General features: G+C 42.0%; 1 protein-coding gene across 1 annotated transcript; it reads right to left on the reverse strand.

The window, feature by feature from the left end:
* Positions 1–13,788: 13,788 nt before the first annotated feature.
* On the reverse strand, positions 13,789–26,779 carry LOC104533091 (E3 ubiquitin-protein ligase pellino homolog 2; the record flags this gene model as incomplete). The annotated part of the gene is made up of 4 exons (XM_010178460.2): positions 13,789–15,247; positions 18,272–18,460; positions 19,184–19,381; positions 26,678–26,779. Coding segments are annotated over 4 exons (1,056 nt in total), but the record flags the coding sequence as incomplete, so codon positions are not given.
* Positions 26,780–27,985: the final 1,206 nt, after the last annotated feature.

A 27,985-nucleotide genomic window follows, 5' to 3' on the forward strand; every position in this document is an offset into this window, starting at 1 on the left:
TCCCTGCTGCTGGCAGGGGGGTTGGAACTGGAGGAGCTTTAAGGTCCCTTCCAATCCAAACCATTCTATGATTCTATGATTTCTGTTTTCTCACATCTCACAACATCTTAGGAAGACCACCCAAGTCTCCTGGGGCAGGTAAGGATGGAGCCAAGGCTAAATGAGCCCCAAGGTCCCCTGGCCAAGCTCAGGACCCAGAACTGCTCAAAGGACCGATGGAGCAGATTGAATAGGGTGGGCTGCTGCCCAAAACCCCACACATTGCAGGGAAACATCACCCTCCTGCTAAACCCACAAACCCCGGCATGCCCTGCCACGCTGGGTTGCTTTGAGCTCATCAGTCTCAGTTTTGCACTTGAGTTTAGCTCCATTTTTCCAAATGAGCTCAAGGAAAAGCCTGTATCCAGGACTGGCAGCTCTAAATATTCGTAAGTCATGAGACTGCCTTCAAAGTCGGCAGATATTTTTTTTAGAAGCTCACTCAGACATTGCTATTATTCAAAATTGTCTTAATTTTTTTTTTTTAAACATTCTATATTTGGCTTTCTTTTGATGTATCTTCTCTTTGGGTTTGTGTTTCTCCCTGCAATCATATGGGCTTTAAAAAAAGAAAAAAGAAGGAAAAAAAAGATAGCTGCAATTCTGAGACATTCACACATTTCTAGTTAGACCTTAAAACAATGCAGATAAAGGGATTTAAAAAAAATAATAAATGAGGATGAAGCCACAATAGCTGGTGGGGAGCCCCAGGAATCTGCCTCCACACCTGAAATCCCATCTGGTACCCAGCAGGTGTTGGAGGTCCTGGTCCTATGCTCAAGAGCAGTGGCAGGGACTGAGATGCGGTGTGTGTTGGGTACCTTATTGCTGTGCTGGATTTGCTAGAAAAGCAGGAGATGGCCATAAAAATCCTTAAAAAAAAATGTCCCTGTAGGTGACAGGGATGTCTGCTGAACAAATCAGTGCTGCTCGCAGGAGCTGGATATGGAGACAAGGTGAATCCTCATTTCCCATGGCTGCATCTTGCACCCAGGACCAAGGATAAAGAAAAAAAATGCTCAAATTCCTCCTCTTGGCTGAGGAAATTAAGGAAAATCCCACGCAGTGACCCGGTGAGCATCACTGGGGAACATAACCCCATTCCCCTGCAGCAGCCAGCCCTGCCCGTGAGCTTCTCCATCCCCAACCAGTGCTTTGTAGTGCTCCCCAAATCTGAGCAGCGACAGAGTTAATCCCGGCGCCGGGCCAGGTGTCTGCCTCATCCTGCCATTGAGCAGCAAAACGCTTTGCATAATCCGATGAAATAAAATTGACGTGTTATTTGGTACAACGCGGGACTGGTGGGAGCACCCAGCTAATCACCGGGGAATAAAAGCTGCCGGGGCTTTGATCGCTGCTGTAGTATTCTCTGAGGAGCAGCTTTACCTTGTAAATCCTGGAGTACGTAGTTTGATGTTATCGTTGGAGAGGAGAAGAAAGAGAAAGAGAGAAAAACAGGAAACTAAAAAAGCAAATGCTGGGTGCAGGGTGCTCGTGTGTTAACAGACTGGGTGAAGAAGGGCATTTCTTACTGGTACTAGTGGGAGCAGCAGTCAGTCATCCCTGCACATCATCACTCTGCTCTTGTAAAAACCCGAGTACAGAAACCTCTTTGGGCCAAGCAGCAGCTGACACCGTGCTGCTAATAATAATATCTCATTAATTGTGGAGAGCAAGGAAAGTTCAACAGGCTGCCCAGGGAGGTTGTGGTGTCTCCTTCTCTGGAGACATTCAAAACCCGCCTGGACGCCTTCCTGTGTGATCTCATTTAGGTTCCTGCTCTGGCAGGGGGATTGGACTGGATGATCTTCTGAGGTCCCTTCCAATCCCTGACATTCTGTGATTCTGTGAAAGTCTAGAAAAATGGGAAGATGGTTTAGTGTGGATCCAGGATCAAATAAGGCAATGGAGGAAAAACCCAGGCTGCTTCCCACCAGATGTCCACCCCAGGTAGAAAACCACACACATTTGTGCAGGATTCAACTCCAAGAGCAAAGAAACACCAAAACAACTGGTTCCACGGGGTGGTTGTGCAGGAAGTAAGCAAACCAACCCAACGTGCTCTCACTCTTCATGAGCTAATGCTCAGGTTCACTAACAGTCCAGCACGCTGTAAGGAACACAGAGACACTTCCAGGAGGTTTTTGACTCCAAACAGACTAACATTTGAAAGCAGGACCACAAAATATCAATAAACACAGACTAAGTGGCTTAGGGAATGCTCAATACCAGGCTCCAGTTTGGGGGAGCTCCCTGGGGTACAGCGGGGATCAGCGCTGAGCTGCTGCCTGGGGACCCTGCTGTTAACAAACTGGAAATCCATCGGAACATCCCTGCTGAGTGCAGGCAGGGTGGCAAGTAAGGAGGAAGGCAGGATGGTTATTTGAGCAAAAGGGCTCTCTTAGCAGGCTGAGAGCAGCCCCAGGGCAGGGGTTGGGGTGGGGGAATGCTGCCAGCCCCATGGGGTGGGGTCTGTAGCCAGGGGAGCCCCAATCACCTGTAGTTCAGCTCAGCAAAACCAGCAACCCCCAGTACTTACCAGCTGCCCAGAGCCTTGTAGGTATGAACAGGGTGGTTGCAAGGACGGGATGGTTAGGTTGGACTTGAGGGTGTAAAGCTGCTGGAGAGTGTCCAGAGGAGGCCACAAAACTGGTGAAGGGTTTAGAGGGGAAGCCCTTTGAGGAGAGGCTGAAGTCACTTGGTTTGTTCAGCCTGGAGAAGAAGAGACTGAGAGGAGATCTCATGGGGGTCTAGAACTTCCTCCCAAGGGAAGAGGAGGGGCAGGTGCTGATCTCTTCTCTCTGGCCACCAGCGAATGCCAGGAGCAGAGGAAATGGCAGGAAGATGTGGCAGGGGAGGGTGAGGTTGGCCATGAGGAAAAGGTTCTTGAGGCAGAGGGTGGTGGAGCACTGGAACAGCCTCCCCAGGGAGGTGCTCATGGCACCAAGCCTGACAAGATTCCAGGAGCATATAAAGTAATTGCTTGAGGGTGATGATGCTTTGGGGTTTTACCATGGAAGGTCTCAGGACAGCTCACAAGGAAAGCAGGAGGCAACTCAACATCAGTGTGTAATCCTACAGTGATGCTCTGTCAACAGGAACAAAAACATTATGTGGATGGACTTTTTGGCAGGGCCTGTAGCAGTAGGACAAAGGCAAATGGTTTTAAACTAAAAGAGACTGGATGTAAGGAAGAAATTTTTCACAATGAGGATGGTGAAACCCTGGCCCAGGTTGCCCAGAAGTGGTAGAATCCCCATCTCTGGAAACATTCAAGGTCAGGTTGGATGAGGCTTTGAGCAACCTGGTCTAGTGGAAGATGTCCCTGCTCACTGCAGGGGTTTGGACTAGGTGGCCTTGAATGGTCTCTTCCAATCCAGACTATTCCATTATTCTATGAAAAACGCAGCAGAAATTGCTGATTCTAGTAAAAAAACCCACATAAACCTCAACCTTTCAGACGTGTGAGCCATCCCTGCTACACCCCAGTATTTTACCAGCTATACCAGCAGGTGAAAACATCAGAGTTCAATCCTCATCCTGCAAGAGGAGTTTATACAAGCCCCAGGACTGGAAGCTGTTAGTTACTGCTGCTTGATGCTCTGCAGATCGGGGTCCCAAAGGAAACCTGTACATCAGGCAGCGCTGCCGGAGCGAACGTGGGGTACAGCATCCATCAGCTGCTCCGGTTTCCCATTGTGAATTTATTCTTTGCTTCAAAACAGAGATAATCTGTTTTTTTCAGAGAAATCCGTCAGTGAGAGGGTGGCTTCGGTTCAGAAGGGCAGGACCAAGCTGCTTTGATCTTTGCTTGTAGAGCACAGGAGAGTCAGAAGAAGGGAGCTGCTGCACACAGAGTGACATTAATGGTGTTTGATCCTCCCAGGCTAAACACAGCCACGCTTCGGAGAACTCCTGCCAAAACCCCAGATCTGTTTCAAAAATCACTTCCCTTAAAAAAAAAGAAAAAAAAGAAAAAAAAAAAAGAAAAAGAAAAAAAAGGAAAGAAAAGAAACAAGCCAGATCCAGAGAAGTGTAGCGCAGTAGTTGCACCAGCGCTGACTTCTGAGGGGCCAGAGCCCCATTTCCTAGCAGGCTCTGTGTTTATTAATTGCAGACCATGAATATAAAATATGCCAAGTCCTTCAAATCTGCAAACAATGTTTGGGTTCTCTTCCCAGCCTGCCCGGCATCGTGAATCACTTGAAAAGACTTTGGGCTTTCGAGGAAATTTCTGGCATATGTGATGTTTCCAGTAACCAGAACCACTATGACCACGATGGAGTCAGAGCCTTGAACCTCTAAATCTTTCTGGAAATGTCCCCTTAGAGATGTTCTCAGAATTCTAATTGATTTGGTTGTTCCAGATAAAATTTTAAATGTTGAGAGTTTCTGCAGAACAAACCATTCCCAATGCTTCTGTTTGGAAGTTGATGGAGGAGCGATGATGCTCATGGCAAAGTTTACTTGGACCAAAACTGGTTGAAGTTTTCTGAATGGGGAAAATGTTATTGTTTCTTTTCTTTTTAAAGCAATCTAGAGCAGTGGAGCTTTGCATTTGTGAGCAAAGACCAACAACAAAAACAAAAAATCACCTTCCCTAGATAATGGATGAGACAATGCTTAAGATGAAGACAAGGAAGTTGCTCCTTTGCCTTAAATACAACACCCTGCCACTGAGGCTCAAGATGCTCCTGACTGTAGGGTGATGAATTATTTAAATTTTAATATAAATCTCCTCTTCCTCCACCTGCAAATTCTATCTAAGTGAAAAAAAAAAAAGAGGTTTGGATATTTATGTGCTTCCATATGCTGCAAGTCCCACACAGAGAGATGCTTGGCATGCACTGTCCCACCTGATGGCTTGCAGCAAGTCCACCCTACCAAGGACACTCCAGACCTACTGCTGCTGAGTTGAACCAAACCTGAAGTTTCTTAGGTTCCCTGCATGTTCCTTGTCTGTCCAGAAACATCCAAGCCCTTTCTGTATTTGCACGTGCATGTCCCTACCTGGGGAACCTCACCTTGGGTAGGAGAACAGGAGCCCATCTTCGCTGCTTGCTGTCCACACAGCTCAGGAGCCTGTGGATCACAAAGGTGAGGCAGAACATCTGGCCCACACGTGTGTAGGGGAGGAAAGATTTCTCCTTGTACATCAGGGACCGCCTGTAAAACTTGCTGCTCTCTCTGCTGGAGGCTCTTGGCTGTCTAGACACGTTCAGTTTCATGCACTCAAATCCCCAGTCACCCCTGATGTGGCTTGAAGCGATCCTCCTGGCTCTCCTCCCAAGGAGGGGCCAACTATCCCCGCCAGCACGACTCTCCCCAGCCAAGGGAAAGGCAGGAGGATCTTGATGTTTTATAAATCTTTTTCAATTGGACTCAATGATCTTAAAGGTCTTTTCCAATCAAAATGATTCTATGATATGTAGGGTCCAGCCAGAGGACTCTGGGACTGGGGTGTTGTATCCTGATGGGAGGAGAGGAGAGCAAACAAATCATACTGAAGGGTGCCGTGTCTGGGGGCCCACAGAGGGTGAAGGAAGGAGAGAGACATGAAGGAAGACACTGGTTTCCACAGGGAACATTCCCATTAAAAAAAGGGAAACATTTATTTCCTGTTTGCAGGAAAAAAGTCAAAAGCCAGATTTCTGTCAGAAAACCCTCAAAGGGTTGTTTCAACCCTTCAAGCAATGCTGGGGAGCCCTGTAGTTCCTATTCTTTAGGTAAGAAAAGGGAAATGAAACATGTCTAAGCCAGGGGCAGAGCAAGGGACTCGCTGCCTCCATGAGCTCCAGTAGTTTTTTGGCTTTAGGTGGCCATGCAGCCCCCATGGCATAGGGTGGCTCCAGCAGCACTCAAGTGCTGTTCTGCACGGACCTGAAGATTTCAGAGGAGGTCAAGGTGACCCAACAGGACAAGCCAACACATGTGGACATGGGAGTAGAGAAGCAAAGCAGCTTTCCCAGGACGGTGAAGCTGTGCAGTGGTGAGCCCAGGGCTGTTTGTCACACAGGAGGCACTGGGGAACACACCGACCTCCCCCAGTACACACACAGAGGGTTTGCTGGATCCCATCTAATAGGAGAAGAAAAAGAAGGAAATCTGTACATCCACTTTGTACAGATGCTGCTTGGACACAGCTCAGCCTGGTCCTTGTCTGGATCCTCTCACCAGGAGAATTACTCTGGCCCCATCCTCCTTCCCTCCACCCCTTCCCTGGCTCCTCATTTCTATTTAATGAGAGATAAAGAGGGGAGGGCACACACCACAGACTTGAGCTCAGCCAGATGTTACTCATTGCTCTCCTCAGCCTGCTGAGCTGGATTTGTGGTCTTAGCTGGACAGGCAATTTGGCCCCAATCCCACATCCCCCTTGATGCCGAGGCCAAGCCCCAGCTCCTCTCCTCACTCACACACCTGGCTGTGTAGCTGCTCTGCAGAGCCACAGCTGGATTCAGCAGCCTCTGGCACATCTCCCTCAGCTTCGCAACGTGATACACAGGACCACAGAGAACCCATTTGTGATGAAACCCACCAGAAACGTCCCTTCGCTGGTTTGTGGGCTGAGCCTGCCCCGTGGCCAGCACAGCTCCTGTCCATTAACCCCAGACTGAGGGAGGGGAGCTGGAGTTGCTTCTCTGGAAGAGGCAGCAACAGCCCCTCACTGTATTTTGAGGGAGTCCAAGTTTAGTTTTAGACTTAAGTGCAGCCTTCTTCCCTCCCCTGCCTCCTTCTGCTGCTCTTGTAGAGGACAATCTCTAGAAGAAGTGGTAAATTCCCTGCTGGGTTCAAAGGCCAGAGGCTCTGCAATCTGCTTTAGCTCGAGCTTTAAGAATTCAGCATTTAGGACAAATGCTCCACAGAATGTATTTCTGTACATATATAGTTATATACGTACATGCACGTATATAATTTGAAGCACTGATGTAATTGGGGTTGTACTGAATTCCTTTCAGCCGTTAAGTATTTCCTCAAGTCTGTCTTCAGACAGGACTTTTCAGCAAGTTAAGGAAATAATCAGGCTCAGACTCCTACACCCAATGTCTGTCTGTCTGCCTTAAGAAATCTCTTTCATGTAAAACTAAGTTCCTCCTAAAGAAAATCTGCATCCACACAGCAATATCTTGAAAGGGAAAAGAAAAGCAACGATCACAAATGCTCCGAGAACCTCTCACAAAGAACATTTCCCGGCAGCATGAGCTGCAGGAACTCAGAGGTGAAGTTTTACAGGCAGGTAACAGAGAGGCTGGAATACACACACTCTTCAGCAGAGAGCGGAAAAAAAAGAGCCCAGCATCTGTAATCAGGTAGCTGGGAGAAGGAGGAGGAAAGCGGGAAGGGAATGAGATCATTAAGATACCTGAAGGGGCTACAAGAAAGCTGGGGAAGGACTTTTCATAAGGACAGTTAATGACAAAACAAGGGGAAATGGGTTTAAGCTGAAAGAGGGGAGGTTTAGATTAGATATTAGGAAGAAGTTCTTCACTGTGAGGGTGGTGAGACACTGGAACAGGTTGCCCAGAGAAGCTGTGGCTGCTCCTCCATGGAAGTGTTGAAGGCCAGGTTGGATGAGGCTTTGAGCAACCTGGTCTAGTGGAAGGTGTCCCTGCTGATGGCAGGGGGGTTGGGACTGGATGAGCTTTAAGGTCCCTTCCAACCCAAACCATTCTATGATTCTAAGATGATGTTTAGTCCTGTTGTCTTGCACAAAATGAGCTGAGAACAGACTGAGAGCTGTAGGCTTAAATTAAAAATCAAGGTTCTGGTGTTGTCTGCTAGAACTGATCTAAAATCCACACAATTTCCTCAAAAGCCCACAAAAGGTTACCATGGAGGAGTACTCTAGGGTTGCTTTAGGATCCGAGTTCCAACGCTTCCCAGACCTTTGGGGTAGATCACCAACCACCTCAGCTCCAAGAGCTCCCTGTTCTTCCCTCTCAGTCCTTGTTCGTGCTTTGAGGCTCATCTCCTCCTGTAAGGATTAGCAGAAACCTCTCCCCCACCAACATCCCCAGCAGAACTACTTCCCTTAGGTTGCCTCCAACTGTTTTAAACAAAATCAGATCACCCCTCTCTTTGGTCAGGCATGAACGGCTGTTCTTCACCTGGGCACTGCTGTTCCTCAAGCACAGAATCCCTCTGCAGAAACCCACCAGGCCACAGATTGGTCTGACCACATCTTCACAGGGGCTGTCCAACACCACTTGGAGGACATTTAAGGACATTTAACCTGTTCACTGACCCAGGCTGCCCAGAGAAGCTGTGGCTGCTCCTCCCTGGAAGGGCTGAAGGCCAGGTTGGATGAGGCTTTGAGCAACCTGGTCTAGTGGAAGGTGTCCCTGCTGATGGCAGGGGGGTTGGAACTGGATGAGCTTTAAGGTCCCTTCCAACCCAAACTATTCTGTGATTCTAAGGTATCCTGAAATGAAGCTGGTCCCTATACAGACAGCGATGGTCCCTGAGGAAAGAGGTTTTACTCTTCTACTGACACAGTTACACACAAATAACCCCAAGTTTCCCTCTCTCCTGATCACCTGGGAGCATCTTCCCTGGAAATATTCAGCACGCCTCAATGAGAAGGAAGCCCAGCAGCCAGCTGGCAGACAACCACATCCAGAGAGAGTTGCAGATATCCTTATTTCCCTTTCCTATGCTCACACCAACATTTATTTTCTACTTAACAAAAAAGGCAGACAATTCATTTTAGCTCATTTAAAAAAAAAATAAAAATAAAAAATGAAGCTCATGTACTCCCGGGGACTGCATACAAAAAAGGGATGAATACACAGCTGCAAACAAAACAATGAATTAAAATGGTGGGAAATTAATTTTAAGAGTCACAAAGCATATTATTCCTGGAAATTGCTTTTATTTAGCAATTATTTTAACACCGCAAGAAGGCAGTTGGCATTGAAAACAAACAGTTCAATTTAAAACTCAGGGAAGTGAATGAACTGACATTTCAGGGCACTCACACCTGAATGCACTCCATGAATCCTCAAAGGCTTAGGCTTTTGTCTGTTGAGGAGTAGAAGAAAGGGGATAAGAAAGCAAGAGAAACTGTTTATTTTTTGAAGTTATTTATATGTTTTTGCAAATCAAAGTTACACCCCGGCAACCAACTAGCAGGGGGGGAAAAAACTGGAGTCAGTGACAATACTGAGATAATATTTTAATTTTTTTAAAGTTTTTTTTCTTTTTTTTCCTGTAAAATGGCTTGTACTTCCACAGGTACAACAGCAAAGAAATTATTTCAAGTCCATTTCACGTGGTGTATAAAAGACCAATTTTACAAATATAACCAGAAGTTTTAACAGCTGCTAACACTGTTGAAAGGTAAACATCACGTACAGGGTTCGCTATGTGAACAAGGCTTTTCCTACGGTTGTGTCACAGAAGGAGCCATCCAGGGGTTCTCCATCAGGTATTTAATCCAAGAGGAAAGCAAAACCCATCCCTGATCACTGTGACACAAGCAGAAGGGGCTTCCAGATGACTCAAAGACTTGCTCACCAGGAAAGCACAGACGGGCCCCGTTAAAAGGAAATCTTGACAGCCACCGTTTTTTGTCTGTAGTTTGGTTGTCCAAGCAACTAAAATTTTTGTTCTGCTGCCAATAAATTAAAACTCTGATCAAGACAGAAAGCAAAGCTCGATCTTTACGACCTGCTGAGGCTGACACTACTGTTCTTGCAAGACCAAAGCGACTGCTGCAGTCAACGAGTGTGGTTTGCCCAGGGCCTGCAGAACAACTGCAAATTCATCCTAGAAACTATCCCCTCTCCACACTCCACTCTCCCCAAAAACCAGTTTTACCTTCTCAGTTTTTCCTTTTATTTAACAACACAGAGCGTGAAGAGTGCTTATAAAAATCAGAATAACGAGAAAATCTGTAAAAAGACATTTGCAACTCCAATTTCTATTTCCTCGAAGAGATAAGCAAGCCTGAAGGTATCTTTTAAATTCTCTTCCTTGTTTGTTTTCTTTCCAAGCTATATTCATGTGTTTACCTGCAACTACATGGATAAATAGAAAATAAGAGGAGCCAAGAACTCACACAAGGTTGAGAAGTGAGCAAACAAGGAGGACGAGGAGAAGGAATCCTTGTCCAGAATACTGCAGAACAGCTGGGCTGTCCACACCTATTCAGCTCAAACACCTAACAGACTCCTGTTCCTACCTATTCTGATCAACAGCTTCACATCCAATGGGGCATGTTAACAACAGTCTCAGGGGAAAAATAAGACTTAACCACCCAAGACGGAGCATTCCTTTACAAAGGACAGACAAGCACAGCTCATTTCAAGCATATCTGCAACTCAACTTTAAGCCAGAGCACAAGTCAAGCCAGGTCAGTTTTCTTATCACGCTAAAAATGCATTTAAGTGCCTCTCTCAGTTCTCACGATGGCCAGATGGCTCCCAACAGCTCTCTGACCCTGGAAAAGTGTCAAGAGTATGAGTTGGATGAACGGAAACAGGAATGGTCTTGGAGAAGCTTCCTTCCACTTCCAGAAGAATGAAAAAAAATGGTGAGCGAAGTGATCATCTACTGCAACAGCACTAAAGGGAGAGTTACCACAACTGAAACCCACAGATTATTTTGGGTGGTGTGTGGAGTTAAAAAATAACCAAGTTCTATTCAGAGACGATCGCTGTTTCTCACTATGATACACTCGTGCCGAGCGCTCTGAAGCAGAACCCTCAGATTCCAGGAACTACCATTAAAACACCAAAGTGTTTTGCTGGGAAGATCACAGCCCTTCCATTTAACCCCAAAGCTTCCTAACTGAGGAGAATCCTTTTTAGAGCACGAACCAGGTCTGAAATTGGGAACAGCTACAATCACATTTCTGATGGGTTCCTGGCACGTCTTTGCTTCAAGGTGGATCTGTCCCTACTGGAACCAGCCTGACAATGGCTTCTGTCTTTTCTCAGCCCCATTCCCACCCTCACAAAAGGAAAAAAAATAAATCCCCCTCTAATTATTCTGCCAGTACAGTACTGTTACTGTACCCTGAGGCACAAAGTGACCATACTTGAAAAAAAAGAAAAATCAGTGATTAAAATGCAGTATCACACTAACTCTTTTGTACAACTCGGACCACGATTCAAAATAAGAACAACGCTTACCACTCAGCCGTCTATTTAGACTTCAGCACTCTACTGAGAAGCTGCCAGGACAAAAAAAATAGTGTTACAGCTCCAGTGTGCGTGGATGACAGACTTTTTTTTTTAAAATCAGACTAGAAAAATACTTTTAGCTGTAAGTTATGCAGTCAAAGCTGGGTTTGAAGCATTCAAATAGAATCAACAGTAACAAGTGGAAAAAAAAAACCCCTTACGGAATACATTGCCAGCATTTGAAATGGTATGCAAGAAATGTAACACTGAAATCAGGAGCTAAACTTTCAAAACAAAGTTTGATGGTGGTTCTCAAGTTTACTCACTCCAAACAGAACCAGTCTTACTTATTCAGAAACTACTTTCTCCTATCAAGTATCCAGACCACTGAAGGTGTGTTTACTGGGATGAGGGAAGGGGAAAAGGGCTCAGCAGCCAAATGGTCCATTATTTGATCAGAGCAGCACATGTAGCAATAGTGTTTGAGAAAAAATAATGCTACAAACTCTTCTGCCTTTCCAGTAAATCCAGCTCTGTGGGACTCATCCTAGATTTGAATACTGGTTAATGGCAAAGTACCTGGATTCATGCAAAGGAACTGTGGAAGTTTGTTTTCCAGATAAGAGGAGAGTTTTCTTCCTGCAGTATTTCTTGTGTTATCCAGAATTGCCAACAGTGAAAGAAACAAAAATCTCACTTAAAACACAGGCTTTTCAAACAGACATTTCCCTTCGGATACAAACCATGAGCCAGTCTTCTGCTTGGTGCAAGCCAGACAGACCACAACCAGGTGGTGTGCCAGTATTTCCAGTGAGAACTCCCCTAACACTGTACATTCCCTCTGCAAAGGGCACAGCTATATGAAGTCCTGAAGCAGCAATTAGATTGAAACAGCAAAAGAAGAGAGTAAAGAAGCTTGATAACAGAGATACCTGGGAACATGTGTGTTTATAATCCATTTACACTCAGAGGGACTATGTGTAAAAGTCCTGCTCGGCTCAGCGATGCAGCTGCCACCCCAGACCTGTGCAGATGTTGTACACGGAGCTCAAGAGCTCTGGCCACCAGCCTTTCCACACAGCTCATGGCCTTAATTCAACAAGGAACATTTCCTGAAAGTGTGTTTTCATAGCATCTCTTGTGAGAAACCAAGTTAAGTATTTCAAAGAGTCCAATAAGAACGAGGTGGAGGTGAGACTGCTTCTCACAGATGAGGTATATATATATATGCTAAATAGAAATAATGCTGCAGTATGCACATGGAACCTGAGGAACTTGTACTGAATATCAACAAGGAAGAGGCACCTTCACGTTTATGACAGAAACCGTGACAAGGAAGTGAAGGCTGAAGGCATTTCTTCCCAATCTGGTTGGGCTGCTGCTCTTGATGAAGATTAGCCACAAGGTTTTCTTGTGGGAGTAACGACTCAGAATACGGAATCACAAGAAGATCTCATCGAAAAGGCACTAGGAAGAAGCATACAGTTTTAGGTTAACAAGATTCATCCTATTTCCAATCACTGAGCGGAACAAAAACTGTGTTAGCTGGGGATTTTTAGAGAAAATGCTGCAGATTTTTTTTTTTTTTTAAAAAAAACAGCAAAAGCTTAAAAAGAAGAATAAAGCTATTTTCAAATTACTAAAATGCTGAACATTTAAACAGCAAAGTTATATTAAAAACAGCAGCAGACGAAGTACGTCCCATCACCACTGGCAAGGGACATGTAAAATGTTTATAAGGTTAACTATAAAACAATTTTACAACCAAAATATGAACAGGCCAATTCAAGTATATATATATACAGAATATATTAAAATCATATAAATTATATATTTATACAAAGGGCACAAATATAGCAAAAAGCTATAGTTGATTAAACAGAACTGAGTTTGAATGATCGATTTAATCTAGAGATGTTATAATTTTCTCCCAAATTCTTTTTTTTTTTTAAACCTGGATAGATTGATACCTCAGATACCAAGAGTACAGAAAGCAGAAGGAAAAAAAAACTCCACAAATCAAAGAGTCATCACCCTGCATAAAATGAAACTAACAGTGGGCGGGGTACATCTCATATGAAATTCTGATTTAATTATTTCTATAGCAAACATTTATCAGCTCTCTTAAAAAGTCAAGAATTTCAAGTGATCCACTTCAGATGTACCACCCTGGTGCATATATTTGATTACATTTGAATGTTGTTTGATTTGCAAACATTTGGGGAAGAAAAAAAAAAAAAAAACAAGGATACAAACACATCTCAATCTGCAAAAAAAAAAAAAAAGTGACAGATGGCAGCAAGTTGAAAACTCAACAAAAATACTCAGCTGAAGTAGGAACGATGCTCTCCTTACAGCATCCTGGCTAGTAGGTGAGCTTAAAAAAACCCCCTTATTTTTAATTGCTTTTTTATTTCAAAACATAACAGCATATAACCACAAGCCATCGAAGCATTTGAGAATCTAAACAGTCCCATCCGTGGGTTTATATTTAAACACAAATTAAGTGCTTTCCTGAATTCAGGTCTATGTAAATAAGTTCTGTGTAAGTTGTACCTAAACCTTGTGTCCTGCTGCGGCACTACCCCTTCATCAATGTAGTTTTTCAAGGCTTGCTACATCTCAATTAATCCAATGGTCCTGGCCATGCAGGGAGCAGTTAGGGCAAGCTAATTTAAGCAGAAATAAAAGGGTCAGACTACACATATACAGAACTCTGGCTTAAAAACCAGAACCAAGTATGTAAAAAAAGTAAAGCAGTTTCACCAGATGCAGGTTAAACAGGAGAGGAAAAAAAAGAAAGGAAGAAAAGAAAAACCAGCCACATACCACACATAATGAACAGTGGATACCTATTACACTGCAAGGAAATCAATGCAAATAAGATTTCCTCAGTTTCAAGTAATCCTTGATGCCTTTTTGGCCAGCTGTGTTATACCATAAAAGATATTTTAATAGCTTTTATACTCTACAATTTAGGCAGCTAATTTTTTTCTTATATCCAATTATATCTAGCCAACATTCACCTATGGTTGTCCACACATTCTGCATTAGCTCCTTGAGAAACTATACAAGTTAAATTATATTGGAAATTAAAGACAGTTACATTCTGCGCGTTCCTTCTAGATTTGAAAAATAGGTTTTCAAGGCTTGTCAAAGTTTAGAAGAAAAAACCTTTCTATTAAAAAAATTGCAGCTTAAAAAAATCATTAAGACACCTTTTTTTCTGATTCAGGGTACTAACAAAAAGATTACAAATATACTACAATTTGACCAAGAAGATTTCATGAATATGCTGCTTTTGAGCATGCAACACCACTGTAATCTGTCAAGTTCCAGGTATCAATGTATCCCATTCCACCACAGTCCCTCACCATTTCCTTGTCAGTTCCCCGTCCCCCACCCTATCACCCTATTAATAACATTATAAAAAAAGGTAAAATCTAGAGTTAGTGGCAAAATCTTCACAGTAAATTGTTAAAAGAAAATGTTATTGTGGTCATTGCCAAGTGATATCAGTCAACTGGACCCTGAAAGATGAGCTTGACGCAGTTGTGTTCCCCAGACAGTTGTGTTGCACAGAAAGGGCAGGCAGCATGAAATGCATGAGTACCGTGAGGCAGTGGGATTTGAGACCAGTATTTTGCAGACTTCTCAGAGCACACGTGTCCACAAGGGGTAAAAGCATGAGTTGGAGGACCAGCATCCACGTAAAAGCCTGCTTCACACCCAAGCCAAAGAGGCACATAGGGGCCAATGGTTCTGCACATAGGACATTCCCGCTCGTTGGCTTCTGTGTCACTGCGGTGTCCCCAGTTGTGATAACCATGGACATGACCACAGCTGAGGTACGCCCAAGGCTGCTTCTCTTCTACCACATCTTTACGGTTGATGCTGGGAAATGCTAAAGTGTTTAACCCAACGGGACACTGTGGCCTGGCAGCATTTATCTCCTGTCGCAGAGCTTCAATGTGTTTCTGAGTTGGAGTGTGAAACAGTCCATCTGCCGTTCTCCACAGAAGGGTGGCTCCACACAGGTCAATGAGAGAACCATCTTGTAGGACGTTGGTCTCGTTTTCTACCTAGTGGCAGAACACAAGGATAAGTGGTTAAGCCTCAGAGCTTTGACAGACAAGTGTGTTAGTCCTGTAAACGTGTTGCCTGTCTTACAGAATCATCACACTCCCTAGCGTGCTGCCTAATTTTGTTGGATTGTTTCCTTGTCGCCCCCCATTTCCCTGGATCCACCTCTTGTCTCTTATCCTATATTTAAGATGATAATGAGCATAATAATGACTCTCTTATTCTGTGCTTGTACAGGAAGTCCTAAATTTGCAACTGTTACATGGGATGGCAATACCTGTTATTATACACAGCTTTCCTTCCTGTAACTCTCTGGGAAAGGTTATTATATTAGTAACCAGTAACTTCTTCACAAACACCCCCTGTCTCCCAGTACGCTATTTTTCTCCCTATTATTGATTCTCTGTATGCCTCTGTCACGTTTAAGGTAAGTCATGACAGACTGAAGATGAAACTTGCTATTAGCAGATTGCTCTCCTGGAATTCTTTGCCCATGTAGATTGGCAGAGGCTGCTCACACAGAGAAAATACCGTTTTTGGACTGAAAACTGCTACCCAGGACAGACCAGCTGTCCTGCCACTCAGGTATCTTTTTTCTTTTCTTTTTTTTGGGGGGGCAGGCAAAGCCTTGATTTGATGCACTTTTCAGATAATTCCTTCACAAACTTGTGACAAGTTTAAAGCATTTTGCAGAAGCATGAGCTCCCACAGTGTACCTCACCAGTGAAACACTCTTCCACAGATCCATTCGAGATAAATGACAAATGCAAGGCTAGCTACATGCACAGGAACTTTTCTAGGTGATCATTCTAGCAGAGTGAATTACCAGTTGCATTTATCAAGCGACAGGTTCTGCAACTGAAGCCACACAGGCTCAACTTCTGAACAATTAACCACCCCAACTAGTTAGGTCCTTTATTTGATGAAATGTTCCATGCAAATACAGCCCCAGTGTGCACTGCCTAAAGGCTTCTCTCATCTGGCTAAAAGCAGGTACTTAAAAAATTTTCAAGGGATTATGCCAAACACACGTTGTACTTTGCTGAAATATTCATTAATTTAATTTAATGTCACAAACATCTAAGCAACTTGTGCTACTGCTACCAGTTCAGTATTGATGAATATATATTAAAAAGGTTCTTCATGAAATTAAAGAGGAAAACAGAGTTCCTGCCTGGATTTATTCATAGAAAGTATGTAAAAAAAATACCACTAAGGCAAAACAAATACCCAAATACAAATACAAACAAATACTTTAAGTAGGTCACATGAAATCATCATGTCTGTCTGCCTACAAATACTATGAATGACAACCAATTTGGTATTTACATTTTAATCCAGTTTAAATTCACTGATTAACTGTGGATCATCCTTGCACAAGACACCTAAATGGTACAACACAGATTACAGATAGAAGGTCACCAGTGTAAAGTACTTCCAGCAGAAAAATTCAGTGGCTCAAGTAGAGATGAGAAAAGCCTTGATTTGATGCACTTTTCAGATAATTCCTTCAAACAGCAAAGCAAAAAAAAGAGTTCTCATATGCAATGTTTTCAATTCATTATACAGTGCACATTTGGTTTTATGAACCCAATCAACGAATACTGATCACATCAATACCAGTGTGCCATGTAATTTTATTTAAATGAGAATTCAAGTCATTTTGGATGCATGGAAGGGAATTTATTTGTTTCAGTATGCCTTTCTTTAGCAGCACTAAAAAAGGTGTTTTGCTAACCACGTACAAAGGGTGCAATTGCAACATCATCTGTCCCAGTCCCCGAGGCGATGTTCGTCTGCCACCATCAAAGTGACAAAGCAATTTATGTACTGCAGGCTGCTGACTGAAAGCAGAATAAAATACTCAAATGCCCTTTTCCTCAATCCTTTAAGCAGCCAGTTTTCTGCAAAGCCAATGGCAAAGCTGGAAAGTCACTTCAGTGTGAGTGTGTGGGGTTGCTCTATTACACCATCAACGTGATGGGAACTCAAGGCAGCAGCACAAAAGCAACTTTGGCATGAAGAAGAGAAGGATATTGCCCCTGCCATGCGCCCTTTCTCAAGGCTTTAAACTCTAGCAGCTGGATGATAAAGTTACAAAAGAGAAGGGGCATCTTCAGCTCCTGTGAAGATACCCCTTGAAGATCCTCTCACTTCCTAAATCTTAACAAAGAGCAGGAGGGGTGAACCACAAAGGCTTTTCCAGGTCTGTAAGGCAGGACAACAGACTAACCTAACCAGGGAGAAAGAGGATTTCTGGGAGAGCTCAACTGCCAGAGTGGGAATACAGCTCTCTGTACTTTGCTGGGCTACTTCTAAGTGTTGTTGTTTGACCTTTTTTTCTTTGAGGGCAGAGAGGAGAAGGAAGAGCCATGATAACATTCTCCTTCCCAGGCCCCACAGATCTTGGGAAGGGGAAAGAAGGAGAGCACTATGGGAATTCCCTCCCCTCTTCCATGGAGAAGTGGGCAGATTCTTTCATGGGAACCTCTCTCCTGGTTTTGTCTGCCACAGGTCTCTGTGGCAGTTGAAACTCTTCACTTTTAGTAAAAGCAAAGCTCATCCTGCTACATAGGGTAACACAGGAACACGCTTAGCAGGGTTCCTCTTACCTTCCTACTGACAGGTAAATCAAACACAAGCTGCGTTCTCCAAACATGTTGTGCACACAGGTGGACTCTTCCTTCTAAGACAGCACTGCAAAGAACAGTAACTTCCAGATGTCCCCTCGTCCCAGGAGGACACTTTATTGATAGAGATTCAAGAGCAAAGTTTATTTAGCTTTTACACTCTATGCTATTTCAGTTTGGAAACTGACACTGGCAGAAAACTTAAGTGTTCTGTATAAGCAGAAACAGAGCAGCAGGACACAATCTACTGTAACACACATCTACCTCAATGACTTCAGTGTCCACTACGCAGGGACAATGACTCTGCAGTCACCCTATAACTGCCTCCATTCAATGCCAGGAAAAAAAGAGCATTCCTTGTTTTGTTTTAATTACCAGTTACTTTCAACTTACCAGTTTCCCCCTTTGTTGAGCAGATCTGGTTTCCCGCAGAGTGTACACATCACCACAGACCGAAATCTCCCTCCAGACTCCAGGTTTGGACTCCTCTGTGAACCCTCCTTTTGGATGCATGACCAGCACCCCATTAGTTGTCAATCCATCCATGTGGCCATCAGGATTTTTCCATTTTGCTGCTTTTTCCTGCATAGGACAACCACCCCAGGGAAAAACAAACAAAAAAATTGTCTAAAAGTTTAAGGACTAGAGTTTTACACACTGAAGTTTTACTAGCACTGTCTAAAACACAATGTTTCCTCACCAGCTGGCAGTGCTTAGACACAGATTTACAAAAATATCCATTTTTAAGAATACCTTGAGCCAGAGTAACAACACCTTTTGCTTATGCATCTTCAATTACTATTCTATCTTAAATATTATTATTTTTAACTCAGTTGAGTGCCTCTGACTGCAGATCAGGTAAGAATTAAGGTCTCAAAGTTCACTAGCATGCTCCTAACTACCATAATGGAATACCACCACAATGGACACATCCTTCTCCATAATGCAGCTGATGTGCTCCTTGTTCAGCACTCAAAACTGCAACAGTGGCTTATTCACAATAACTATGAAGAATATATTAAACAAACCTAAAGAAAATCCACTAACAGTTACTAAAATAGACCTGCATTGTTAAAGACAATTATGACCATGAGTCCATGCTGGTAATAAATCAGGCACATAAAACTGCAGTTTCTATTTAATGCTACAGCTGGTACATCGGTGTAATAAAAGTCTTAATGACAGTATAAGTTGTCGTTACAACTTATAACATTACAACTAGTACAAGGAAATTTGGGGGCTTGAAAATAGCAGAGAATAAAACAGAGCTTGCTCATATATAACATAATTGTTAGTAGTACTTACACCAAGAAATATATTTTTAGAAGAGTCAAATCCAGCTGCAAAAATCCTTGCTGTATATGGTGGGCTCCTGTCACAAACAATCCTGCACGCAAAACGGGATATGGTGCTTTGTGTAATCTGGGTTTCATCATTATTTTGACTTCCAGAAATAGTATCTGTTACTACAAAGTCTATGGGGCTTTCTGTTGACCTCCCAACCTGGGGAAAAAAATAAATAAAAATTTAAGATAATGGTATAATTAGAAAGAGCCATAGAAATATCAAGCATTAAGGACACAATTTTGCCAAGTTAATGTTGATGGCATCAGTAAACTACTGTTTGCTGAATTCCTGGATGGTAAGATCCAGTCAGAGACTAATCTGTATTTTCACATTTGTCCTAGGTAGAAATACATCCCTGACATGGCAAGACACATTTTTACTTACTACACCTGATCTACATGCTTGCCCAACACAACTGCAATGAATTTTGATAGAGTATTGTCGACAGCATTAAAGTATTATCACCTTGATATTTCAAAATCCAACTGCAGCAAATTACTTACCACTGTATTCTGTCAATTAAGAAAACTCTAGCTTGAAATGACAGGTTTTATTCACATTTCTAGTTCCAAGTTAGTTTGCCATGAAAATAAAGGACTTTTTTTTTTAGACCCAGAATTTGGTTATTTTGATACAACAAAAAAATACCCACCTTCATGTTTTCAGAATCTATAGTTCCAGAATAGAAGAATTTTCAGGTAAAAATCAAAATATGATTAAATTTATGCATGTGCATTGCACATGCATGAATAAAGAAATTAAAAACTTTCTTCAGCAGAAATAAAACACAGTTGGGTCAGCAGACAAGAATATTTTTGTATCTTGCCATCTATAAATTTTAATTCTAAAACTGGAAAAATCTAGGCATCTGGAACAGAAAACTTCATTATAGAATGGGCGGAGGGATCTGGCTGCCAATCAAACATACAGTGAGACTTGATCAATACTTCTACAGGCAAATTAGTGTCACACCAACTTTAAGTATAAGTGGGAAAGTAGAGCTGAGGAACAAGGAGTGGAACAGAATATTAAGTTTATAAACACCTTAGGAGCAAACAGAGGAAAATTAAGAATATTCTTCACATGAAACTACCTTCAGTACCAGCAATCTCCACAAAATAACCTCCTAACTAAACATGATCTCATTGTCCCCCAAGAAGTTATATCCTACTTAGCTTCTTGCTCTTCAAAGTGGGAACACAGGTATGGCTCCATCATTAACAAACAGCTCTGCAAATTAAATTTACTGTGCCTACTTAAACAGTAAAGAAATATTGTTCAAGAGTCAAGGAGAGTGGTATTATTAATACTTAACCCTTGTCACAACGCAAGTGATAGCAAGAGCGCAGGGATCTCTCCCTTACTTCTCCCCGGCTTTCAGTTCTACTGTGCAGTGTTAAACACATGCTGAAATTCATGTCTTAAGTGACACATCCAGTTACTTCCCCCATATCACGGGTCTCAACCTGAGTATAAAAGGTGATGAGCTTGCCACAGAAGTGTCACAGAAATACTAGAAAAGGCCTAATCGAAAATCTGCACTTCAATTTGTCACAGCAAGTAAAGTGACTACTCGAATACCCAAGAGACAGAGTTCAGAAGCTATTTAATATGGGACATTTCTCATTTATATAAGCTGACAAGTTGAAGCTAAAACTTATAAAGCTCTATTCTTCCTTTTACAGTATGATTTCTAACAGGCTTCTATTTCCCACCCAATGCAAGTCCTGCTGACAGTCAGCACTGACCAGTAGCAGGAAGGTTATTGATAACTTCTGACTATTCTCTATCTGTATGCAAAGTCTCTTAAAGGATAATCAATAATGAACATGAAATAAATGTGTTCATAACGAGTTTCTGCCTGTTGCAGTCTCTCCAATAGATCTCTCTCAAAGCTTTTGGATGCAATTAGCAAAAAACCTGCCTTATTTTCCCTTGAAGGATGACACAACATGCAAGTGTTTGCTCCTAGTTTCCCTCTCATTATACCCATCAGTCAACATGAAATCCAAATATGTTTGGATATAAGCATTAAAATCTATATACTAAGCTTTTGTGTGTTTTTTAAAACCTCTGAAATTACATTGAATATATTAAGCATAGTAATTTATTTATGTATCTAATTTGTGTCACAAGTATGTCTATAGAACATCAAATATTTTAAGTATTTGTCTCCATGCCCTTTGAAAAAACCTTCTATAGGATCAGTCTCATGTATTATGCTACATTTCAACACTAGAAGTTATTTTAAGAAGTGGTCTTCAAAAAAAAATGTCAGTTTCCTTATGTTCCATATCAGTTCAAAATTTTGGGTTTCAGATCACCAGAAAAGAAAACCCCTCGGGAACTAATGAAGAACTTTGTGCTCTCAACATTTACCCGCCAAGCATTTTAACTCATCTGATATTGCAGTCAGACCACAGCCACTACACACCTAGTTCCACTATTCAAAGCTCATCTTTACAGACCTTATTAATAATTTTTTTCATTTTCTTCTAAAGCACAGAAGATTTTATTCTTTTTAGTAATTTTAGGCTATGTTTTGGGACTCTTCTTGTTAACTGTGTTATATTCTATATTATTTCACTAAGTTACTTCCAGTAACAAACCATAAATCTTCCAACTGATGCAGAAGACAGCTTCTGTTGTCTACACTACAGGTTTATTGTTAAAAGCTGTGTAAAAGCCAGGCAGTCAATCCACTTGCTAGTGTCTAGTGTCAATCAAAGAAATGTTATTAAAAATGCTCACTCCTGAGACAAGGCAAAACCAGACAACCTGCCAGCAGATCATTTAACAGCTGCAGATTCTTGGACTTGAACAGAATTTTACTCTGATTACAGGGAGAATTGGACCATGTGTCTTCCCTAAGGGCTCTTCTTCAGGGGGGAAAAAAAAAAAATAATAATAATAATAAAAAGATCAGTTCTTCATATTGAACATAACTGCTTCTTGTATAAACTTGTAGTTATTTGGGGTACTGGCTACACATTTTAGTTCCTTATAGTGGTATGAACAGGTATAATCAACCCATTCACATCTAATCAAACCATGAAGTAACAAGTTCTACTCCCAACTGCTGCATCAACAGAATGGTTACTAAACTTTGAAGAAAATCTTCATTTTTAGCAGCATAAAGACTTTGGGAGATGCCAGATGGAAAACATTAGTACATTTTTTTGTTGTTATTAAAGGAAGAAATCTGATCTGGATGTCACTAAGACAAAGGTACACAGTAGCATGTAGTATATACATGCTATGTATAATAGAATTATATTTGAAGAAATAAAAACTAAACCATACAACACAGCAGAACAATGAGTCAATAAGGACAGTGGGAATTTAAAAAAAAAAACAACAAACAAACAAAAAATCAGACTATTCCCAAAGGAATACAGGACATAAGAACAGAATTATATATGATATGTCCAGGACAACCTTCCAAAGCACCTTCAAAGCCCTTCTGCAGGAGGTTGTGAAGCCATTTTGTTAATGATCCAGCAGGAGATGTTTGTCAGATGACTGAGCAGGATACCAGTAAGCAGGGAAGACAAAAGCACCCATTTCTGCATTGTTTCCAGCTTTCAAGAAGCAAGAACTTTCCTGGTTAGCACTTTAAATAATATTTTCAAACATTCTTTTAAAAGTATGCTTACTTGTAAATAACTCTTCACTTCATCTTCACAAAAAAGCTAGTAGAAGAACAGGAGGGTAGGACTACTCCTAAATGAAACTTCATCAAGCATCCACTGAATGCACTGTTAATAAAGGATGTGTGCCTGCCTGGGGATTGGGTAGAGCACGTGCACAGTGATTTAAACCACTTATTAACTGTTAAGTTACACACATGAAAATATGGTCATTTTATTCTAGAAAATGTAAAGAAAATTGGTATTTAGACAGCCTGGACACACTGCTCTTCCATGCCTTCTGAATTTCCTTAGCACCCTCTGCATGATCTCCCCACATGTTCTGTATGTGCCTCACTTCTGATAAGCACGTACTCATGCTTCTTGGTTTTAAGCCTGGAAAGCATAAAACAAGAAGCTATTTTGGGTTTGCAATCTTCAAATTTCTCCTGTCTGTTTCTGGAAAAAATTGCAGAATACAAGTCACCAACACAACTCTTCTCCCATTTTACTTCAAAGAGAAGGATTGAATACAAACTCTCAAAGTGGAGGAATGAAAAAGGAGATGGCTTTTTTTGTCAACAGTGGATCTCCCTCACTTTCACGGGAAATCAGCTCTAGCCCAATGGATTCACACTTCACAGGTTAGAAATGGTACCTTGGCCAAGAAAATACAGCAAGAATCCTGTTCTCCCTTCTCCCTGAAGGTCCCACTGACTAAGGTGTTACTAGCAACCACTACACTTACCACATCCCTTACTATGGTTACCTTAGTGAAGTCATTAAGTGCTCCTATCACATTTTACAAAGGGGAAGATTGAGATTTTTTTTAAAAAAAAGAAAAGCTAAGTGATTTTCCCCAAGAAAATATATATTATCAGCAGCCAAGGACGGTCCTCAAGCTAATCCTGTGGTCCAGGCACAATCCTTCCTTTTTCAGCTTCCACATCTTTGCCAGTGTTCTACAAAAGCCAGGAAAACACACTTGAAAAGAAATCAGCAAGTCCAAGGACTGTCTATCCAAGTGACACTTGATCTGCAGCAAGATTTTACTCCACGGATCAAGAAATACAACATGGAACTTGCCATCATGTACCACAGGGCAGCACAGAACAGCCCTCAAGTAACTTTTCTCTGACTGCCCACAAGATGATTACTGAGAATAATTAAAAACTAACCTAAAAAACCTTATCTAAATAATGGAAACATCTTCAACTGCTATGTGGCATTTGCTTCAGCAGCAAAATATTGCCAGAGTCTACTAGACCGTTCCTTTTCCCATTTTCACAGCTGTCAGCCCCTCTAGGCCAACGCTCGCAGCACGATCCTCAGAAGACAGCTACAGAGGGTGGAAACATGAACCAGGACACAGTGCTGGAGGTGAAGTTGGGATCAAGTCACAGCATGACAGTCTACACATCAAAACAGAAGAAAGACTGCACTGCAGAGAGGAATTTTAACAATACAGAAGCCTTCACCCTGACACATTAGCCATTGGAGGGGGCACCAGAAGGACTGGGACACTCTGCTGACTTTACACAGAATCACAGAATGTCAGGGATTGGAAGGGACCTCGAAAGATCATCCAGTCCAATCCCCCTGCCAGAGCAGGAACCTAAATGAGATCACACAGGAAGGTGTCCAGGCAGGTCTTGAATGTCTCCAGAGAAGGAGACTCCACAACCTCCCTGGGCAGCCTGTCCCAGGGCTCTGTCACCCTCACTGTAAAGAAGTTTCTTCTCAAGTTGAAGCAGAACCTCCTGTGTTCCAGCTTGAACCCATTGCCCCCTGTCCTACAACTGGGCTTCACTGAGAAGAGCCTGGCTCCATCCTCCTGACATTCACCCTTAACATATTTATAAACATTAATGAGGTCACCCCTCAGTCTCCTCTTCTCCAAGCTAAAGAGACCCAGCTAGATCCAGCTAAAAAAGTTTTAACATTATTATTATTAATAAGATGGGATAGTTTGACCTGTTACAAGCCAAACCAGTCATGAAACTACAAACCTATGGCAGATAATGGCCAGAAACATAGGCAGCCTCTCACAAGTGAATTAGTACATGGGTTAATTCATGTTTCACCTGAGAGTTGCTGAAAAGAGAAAGCAGGATGTGTGTGCCTGTGAGAGATGTGCCCTCCAGAGCCAGCCATGGAAGGGCAGTAGGTCTCTGGGTCAGGCAGTGCAGTCCAAGCTGTCCCAGTGCACTACCCTGTGCCAGTTCCTCCTCCCCTGAGCATCAATGGGGCTGAAGGGGGAGCAGGGGAAGACAATTGTTAGCTGGGCTACGCTACGCTTAACCAGCCCATTCCTCACTGAGCCAAGTCCCTCCTTTAGATCCAAAGCATCCTTAATTAGCTCCCTTAACCTAGTGCCTTAGACATGGGCCACTTGAGCTGCGGTCTGCAGAGCACTGCTTTGGCTATGCTGCATCTCCTCACCTCAGGCTGCAAGATTTCATGAGACTGACAGCTAAGCACCTCAACCTACATGATTCTTTATCAACACCTCCCCCAAGTAAAAGCTGTAACCACCACTAGGACATTATGCAATCAAGAAGAGAGCTGTCTATACAATATAACCAGAAAGCAGCTGTTCTACAACTCTTCTTTATTCATTTTTCAGTGTACATAAGATGTGGAAAAATTCCAGCTTACAAAAATGGCTTTTTAAGATTTACATACAGAAAAAAGTTTTACTGGAGCTACTCAAGGCACAAAAGCATCTTGCAGAGATTAAACAAATATCACACACTAATGCAAAAGGATGGGTTACGTTTTTCTTTTACTAGTCAACATAGAAAAGCCTATTTCAGTTCACCCTGGCTGTGCAATCCTTCATGCAGCAGCAAATGAACAAGACTGGGTTTTTAATCAATCCCTGTTTGAACCTAATCATTCCAAAGTGTCTGGGAAAATTTTATATACAGCAAAAAACAGAAGCCACTTAAAGCAAAAAAAAATTCATCTTGACAGATCCACTTCTGTCAACAACACTCAACTGCTGACCCTTCTAAATCTGAGAGACTGAATGAGGAGGGATAACAATTCGTGAGATGCTCTAATTACAGAGGTCACTGACAAGACATACATGATTAGTCTAGAGTGGAAAAGGTTGTGCATGTTGGTTTTTCTCCAAGCTTGAAGTTAAAGTTTGTACAGAATTTCTGTTCTCTTACTATATACATCAAAACAAGCATTACACTATAAAATAACTTGGGTTACCAGAATGTTAGACAATGCATAAATACAAGTGTATACATGGGAGAGTAAAAACATGTTAGATAGAAAGCAGCTTAGGGAAACTCAGCACGGTCCCCTAGACCACTTGATGTATTCACACATCCTTCAGGAACAGTTTATCCTTCTATCACCACTACATCTCCTTTAGTGCACAGCTCCCACATTCCCCTTCCTGCCTTTGCTTTTAACTTCCTCCTTCCCCATCCCACGTCCTACTCCTATCCACTTCCTTTTCACTCCAGCTACTTGATTAACTGGAGGCTAGGGGGTGGATTCTTATGCTTATTAATAAATCCAAACAGCATACATTTCTTTCTAGTACTGTTTGTACAGTTTGCTGCACTGTGCTTGCAGAAAAATCAGAGTATAGTGAAGGCAGTAGGGATATTAACAGATGCTGGTGCTGGTTTGAGAAAAGCAGATAATACAAAATTTCAAATGCTCCCATATTAATGCAATTGGGTTCAACCATAAAAGTTCCACAGAACACAGAAAATATCCAGAATATAATGCAGAACTGTGGCTCCATATGTTGGGTTGTTTTTTTTTTTTTAAATGTATGTATTGCATAGAATCTTACCTGAAACATGTCTGTATCTTTATCGTGAGTATACTCCACTACAACGGTCTGGTTTCTGGATAAAGTGTAAGAGATACTGTGCTGACCTTTACAGCTGATCGCCTGTTAAATAAAAAAAAAAATGTGTCTATTACAATATTTATGTGGAAGCTGTGCATAATCAAATTTATTTCACTATATAAACACCTTTACTATGATCAGGAAAAGCAGTGTATCGTAACATTTTATTACAAGGCTCGGTAAACACATACAAGAGAATTTTTTTTTGTTGTTTTTAATGGAAAACTCCAAGCTGCACTTGTTTGTTGCTAGTTCAGAAATAGCCAATATCACCATTTTCATAGTTTAAGACTCCAAACACATGGTTTTCTCTCTGAAATTATATTAAGTTCCTAACCCTCATAGGAAGTTGTGCTCCAGCAGACTTGGGATTTAAGGTTCCTTGGTTTATTTGTTTGGTTTTTAAAGCAGGTGAGGAATACAATTGATTCTCAGTTACAAGTGACAGGATTTCAGGATATTTAAGTTATAGCAAAAGGAGTCTAGCAATTTTATATAAATTCTGACAAAGAGCAAGCACTTCCAACTTGGTTTTCCTCATTAAAGGACACTTCTTACTACTTGTCAAAGGAAACTCATCTCTATAGATATAGACACAGCATCAAAGACTAAATAGTATGTAAAACAAGACTAGAAGAGGTTAACTCCTGTTATTCTGCTGTATCCAAGACAGAATTCTTTACTTGGTAAGACTTCCCAGGTTTCCATCTCTAGGTTGACTTTTTTAAAGAGTCCAGTTGTCTTTTTCCTACTCCACAAACTACCTCAGAGAACAAAGACATGACCCCAACACAGGAACAGTCCCAGCTCAGAAAGAAACAGTGAGAACCAGTTTTCCTTGATAAATAAACACATAGTATAGTTGCTGTAGCAGAGAGCCCTAAGAAGGGGGACAGCAATCCTTTCAGAACAGCCAAGACTCGGCATACAAAAATCTTGGTGGCAGTGATGATCATTTATCAAGCTTAAAGACTAACAACGACCTCAAATGATCAGTAACTGAAGGGAAGCAAGCTGAGAAACTCAACCTTTTGGCTAACAGGGAAATACATGCAAATATAAAGTCTATATAACTGCACACTATTATGAAAGGTAATGACTGTTACTGCTCAGAAAACACTTGGCAGACACTTAAGTATTGAATTAATAGGTTAATTAAAGCTTTCCTCCAGCTTTCTGCTAAGGGGGGTAATTTTCTAGAATAGGTTCCTGCACTAAGCTCCATTCTTCATGCTGCTCTTCATCTAC

The sequence above is a fragment of the Antrostomus carolinensis genome, unplaced genomic scaffold (genome assembly GCF_000700745.2).
Source record: "Antrostomus carolinensis isolate BGI_N321 unplaced genomic scaffold, ASM70074v2 scaffold40161, whole genome shotgun sequence".
Lineage (NCBI taxonomy): Eukaryota > Metazoa > Chordata > Aves > Caprimulgiformes > Caprimulgidae > Antrostomus > Antrostomus carolinensis.